Raw genomic sequence first — 4,837 nt, 5'->3', positions numbered from 1 at the left:
CTATCTCTGTCAAATAAATAAATAAAAATCTTTAAAAAATAAAAAAAAATAAAAAAAATAAGACCCTTTTGATTGCCAAATAAATTACAGAGGGGCAAAGGTAGAAGTGGGGAGAACAATTTTTGGGCTATTTCAGTAGTCAAGGCAAGAGATGGTGATGCTGGCTTGGTAGCAGTGGAGACAGAGCACCATGTTGGGGTCCAGGAAATGTTGTGGAGAACAGACCAGACTGAGAGAGGGTTGGTCTGGGAAGTGAGGGAAAGAGAGCGCTCCGACAGAGGTGACTCCTAGGGTGTCAACCTGAGCACTGGGTGGCTGCCAGCACCACTTTCAGACACAAAAGACTAGGGGAAGGAGCAGGGTTAGAGGAGAAAATCATGATTTCTAGATTGGGCACTTAAATTCAAAATGTTTATTAGACATGCAAATAGGGATATCACATAGGTGTTAGGATATGTGACTCTGGTATTCAAGGAAGAGATCAGAGCTGCAAACAAAATACGGGGGTAATCAGCATGTGGCTGACATTTACATCTATAGGACTGGATGAGAATACTTTGAAGGGTGTAAATGGGGAAACTGTCCTAAGACAAAGCCTCAGATCGTAACATTTAATGGTCTAATGGGACTCTTCAAGGAGAGGAGGAAAGATTGGTGGCGAAGGAGGTGGGACCCATGAGCAATGAGGTCCATTTGCAGAAACAGCCATTGAGAAGATACGAAGGAATAGAATCCACAGTATAGGTAGAAGTAAGCATCTCTGATGCAGAATGTGACCTAAAATATGGCTACAGGTGCCAAAGGGTGTGGAGAGATGAGGGAGCTCCCCCCTGAGAAAGAGGCAAGGCCACCAGGTAATGAGTGAGAAAGTGAATGTACCAGGACAGGAACTGTTTCGTGAATAGTATACAGTTTTCTGCTACAGACGGCCTGGCCTTGCTCCAGAAGCTTAAGGGCCTTCAATGCAACCTGCCTAGTAAACTTGCCAAAGGCCACACAGGGCAATTTTTTTCTATCAGAGATTCTTCTCGTATGGGCTCTGCTAAGTCACTTGGCATAAACTAGGACTTCACAGGTCACAAACAGTTACATGAGCAAGCACTTCCATATTAGCCTGAGGTGTGTAACTGGGCGCTTTCCACCGAGGCTTTGTCAGCTCGAACTGGACAGATGAGCTACATGCCAGCATTAAGGCCTTCCCCATGAGGAAGCCGCTCGCGCCCCGACATACATCTTGCTGCCAGCCCTCCTCACCTGGCCGACTCCAGACAGCAATTAGCTCCCTTTTACAGCCAATCCTTAATTTTTTTTTTTTTCCTGTATAAGTTTTCTTTGCCCACGTCACCTATAATCTTCACTTTAGCTTTTTGGAGTTGCCTATTTTCAGATGAATATCCTTGGTTTTACAAATCAGTTGAGTATGTTTTAGGCAAGTTCCATGGTAATTTTTTTGTCCCTACTTTTGCAATTGGAGATGGTAATATTCATTTCTAGAGCTTTCGGATATAATGTTGCTGTGATGTTTTTGTTCCTTGAGGATTTCATGAGCAGACACTGTATTACAACAGCAGAGAGAGTTCAGCCTGGATTATTTCATTAAGAGTTGCACCATCTGACCGTGCCAGGGATGACGCATGCCTGGAAACAGGAAGGTTTAGAAGGCTTTGTGTTCCCCATCTAACATTTCTTTCTCTCTTTAGTCTCCCCCAGATATAGTCTTCCCAGCCTCTCTGGCTGCACAGCATTTCCTTCTGGAGGAAGAGAAGCGAGCGAAAGAATTTGAGAAACTTCTAAATACACATATTGATGAACTGCAAAGACATACAGAATTTACTCTTAATAAATACACCAAGCTAAAACAAAATAGACACATATGAGCTTTTAAACTCTTTTATTTGTTTCCCCCACCCTAAGAAAAAAAGCTCTGGCAAAATATTTACAAAGCTGAATAATGCAACTGAGAAATTTTGTTCTGTTTTCTTAAGTAAATCATTTCTGTTAGGCAGCTAGAAAATAGTAAGTATTTTGTTCGATAAAGCTGTTTGTATTTCTGCATTTACATAATAAATTGTTTGGCTATAGAGTTACGATAAAATAAACATGACTACTCCAAAAGAGATTTGTTTCCCAGTCTAAGGAATATTGTGGAATTACATATGGGGGTTTTCCCCCACTTGAATCATGTACACTGAAACCCATTTCCTCTGTAACAACATAAAATGAGGGAAAGGGAATGCCGCATTCCAAATACCAATGCCTCGAGTGCGGCTCAGTTGTTCTAGGTTTGAAAACTCAAGGATTTTTTAAAAATGAAAGACATTATTTTAAGCTATGTCAACATCCTAAAAGTTCTTTTAGAAAAAGAAAAGTACAGCTTTACTGGTTCTGCATTCATCCTTGTAATGTCTCTGTTTTAACACAAGAAGACGTGGAACGTGCTTTTTACACACTTAACATATATGCGCCAATCAGAGATTAATGCTGTCCTGTTAGTACTAATGACTTCATGGACACGAACAAGATCAAGAAGATATAAAACATTACCATTGTGACAATCTCCTCTGTAATACCTCTGTTTTTAATACAATAAAGGAATACGAAATTCTGTGGACTGAAAACATAAATGCCAAATCTGTATACAACAGTAATAGCATGGTAGTGGACAATAAAATTCAAGTTACAAACATATAAGCATGATAATCCCTTCTTCTTTCTTTAAAAATGACATTTATATAAAGCTTATGAAAAATCCCTCTATACTCAAGGTAAGTCCTACAGCTTTTATAGTTTTCTTTTTCCCTTTGAAAAGACTGAATCTCGACATACTGAAAGATGAGGTCAAGATGTCTTTAGATAACAAAGTGTCATTGTCATGTGAAAAATGCAGAGCCCTGTTCCCTTTAAGTGATGGGACCGTTAGATTTGTACAGCTCTCGATATTTGCAGAAAACCTTCACATAGCAATATCCATTTCAACTCAAAGCAAGCCTGTGAAGCCAGCAAGGCTAGAATCCTTGTTCCTGGGAATCCAGCTGTTAAGAAACTTCTAGAATCTGGGTAATCAAAAGAGTCAGAGATGCCTCCTGGCTTCTAATTACTGGCTCCAGCTCTTACTACTTCCCAGGATCACCTTTGGAAGCAACAGATGGTGAACAAGGCTTATCCACAGAAGCCCTGTTTCATGACAAGACAGCCGAGGGGTACAAAGCCTTCAGTGTACCCCAAAAAACTCTATATGAGGAAAATAACAAAAGTTACAATGCTTTAAAATTATTTAGTAATTTCGAGGCTGGACACAAAATATTTTTCAGTGTTATCCTTAGAAGATGGGAGGAACGAGTTATGTGTTAGGGAAAGGGCATTCCACAAACAATTCTGAAAGCTTTGTATCTGTCATGCAAATGCAAACAACACAAAAACTTAAGTACACATATCTTTATAATCCCCTAAATCTGAATGCCACTTCATTCTCTTCAGGGTGGAGACATGAGTAAAAATTGCGTGCTGAAATAGAGATCTAGCTACAGTGTTCTTAAAACTTACCAGAGTCAAGAGAGCGTGAACTTGGAGCACGTCCAGGACTAAGAGGGAACTGGCTCTTCGGGATTATTATTTCAAGTCCCTAAGCAAACTTCTTTTAAATCACTGGTTCAGCATTGCACTTAATACCGGCTTTCTTAAAACAGTAGTTTCCAGTATTTTTTTGCTTAACAGCAGGATTCATTGTTCAAAAGGAATCAAATGCTAAAGCCCAACGTAGATATAATCAAGATAAAAAGCAGGCCAGGGCTCTGTTTGCGTGCTGAGAGGAGGGAAGGAGCGAGGCCCCCCTGCTGCTTACACTCTCTTGCCCTTGGCCTCTCCCACCCTCCAGAGACCAGAGGATTCCCTGGAGCAGGAGCTTCCGACGGGGTGGGAGGGGGAGAGGACAGGCAGATGTGATCTGTATTACCTCAGCGCACAGTATGTTTTCCTCCAGAAACCGTGTCATGGATAACGGTTATGGCCTCCTCCATTCTACAGAAGCCATTTTAGCCCATGATTTAGCTACAGCGTGATGGGAGGAGGAGAAGGAAAGAAACAGGAGAAAGACCCTTGAGGCCATCTAACACTGAAAGTTGGCTCAAAAAGAAGTGTGACTTGAGTCTCAAGTTTTGCCTCATAATGGCTTACATATACACTCTCAGTTCTCAGTTACTCAGGAGCATATTAACTGGTCTGGGAATTCAGCACATTTGGGGGAGGGAGGATGGGTTGCTGGAAAATCAGAGGTAACACCCAAATTTCCGATAAGGCAATAGACAACTCTTGATTATCTGTCAGCAGAGCTGCTCTGGCTAAGCGGAGCTTGGAGTCGCCCTCGAACCGGCATCCCCAGATGCAGCCCCACCCAGGCCCTGACTGCCTCCTTCCACTCTGGGAGAGCAACCAGAGCCAAGCATCCTCCAGGCTGCCGCATTAGAGAGGCCTGCCCTGGTGGTGAGTTTGTCTAGGTCCCTGCTGTGCCTCAACCACAGTTAACCTGACCCAAGCAATCTGGAATAAATTGTAGTTTCAATAGTGACGTGGGGTTATCTCCGCTAACATCAATTTCCTCTTTATCTATGTGCCTCCTGTCCCTCCCAAAGATCCTAAAAGAGAGGAGTTTTCTTAGGCTTTCCTACCTCCCCTGTGCTTCTAGCACAGGTCCTCGTCATGGGAGGTGTTTGGTAAGTAGTGACTGATGGGCCGATTGAATCCAGACATGGGGGATACCGTCAGCAAAGGCAATGAATAGAACGAATCCAAGGCAGTTTATGGATCCATGACAAAACACAAGATGTATGAAATCGTCAGC

At 42.2% G+C, this 4,837-nt stretch overlaps 1 protein-coding gene across 1 annotated transcript in view; it reads left to right on the top strand.

Moving 5' to 3' along the window:
* The window catches only part of DEUP1 (deuterosome assembly protein 1), an 83,510-nt gene extending 80,600 nt beyond the window's left edge, over nucleotides 1-2,910 (top strand). The window contains exon 13 of the mRNA XM_034667588.1: nucleotides 1,701-2,910. Within this exon, the coding sequence (XP_034523479.1) occupies nucleotides 1,701-1,877 (177 nt within the window). The 3' untranslated portion in view covers nucleotides 1,878-2,910. The remainder of the gene's footprint in view (nucleotides 1-1,700) is intronic.
* Nucleotides 2,911-4,837: the final 1,927 nt, after the last annotated feature.

Source organism: Ailuropoda melanoleuca, chromosome 8 (assembly GCF_002007445.2).
Source record: "Ailuropoda melanoleuca isolate Jingjing chromosome 8, ASM200744v2, whole genome shotgun sequence".
NCBI lineage: Eukaryota > Metazoa > Chordata > Mammalia > Carnivora > Ursidae > Ailuropoda > Ailuropoda melanoleuca.
Note: the sequence above shows the minus strand (reverse complement) of the source record. Positions and strands in the feature narration are given on the sequence as shown.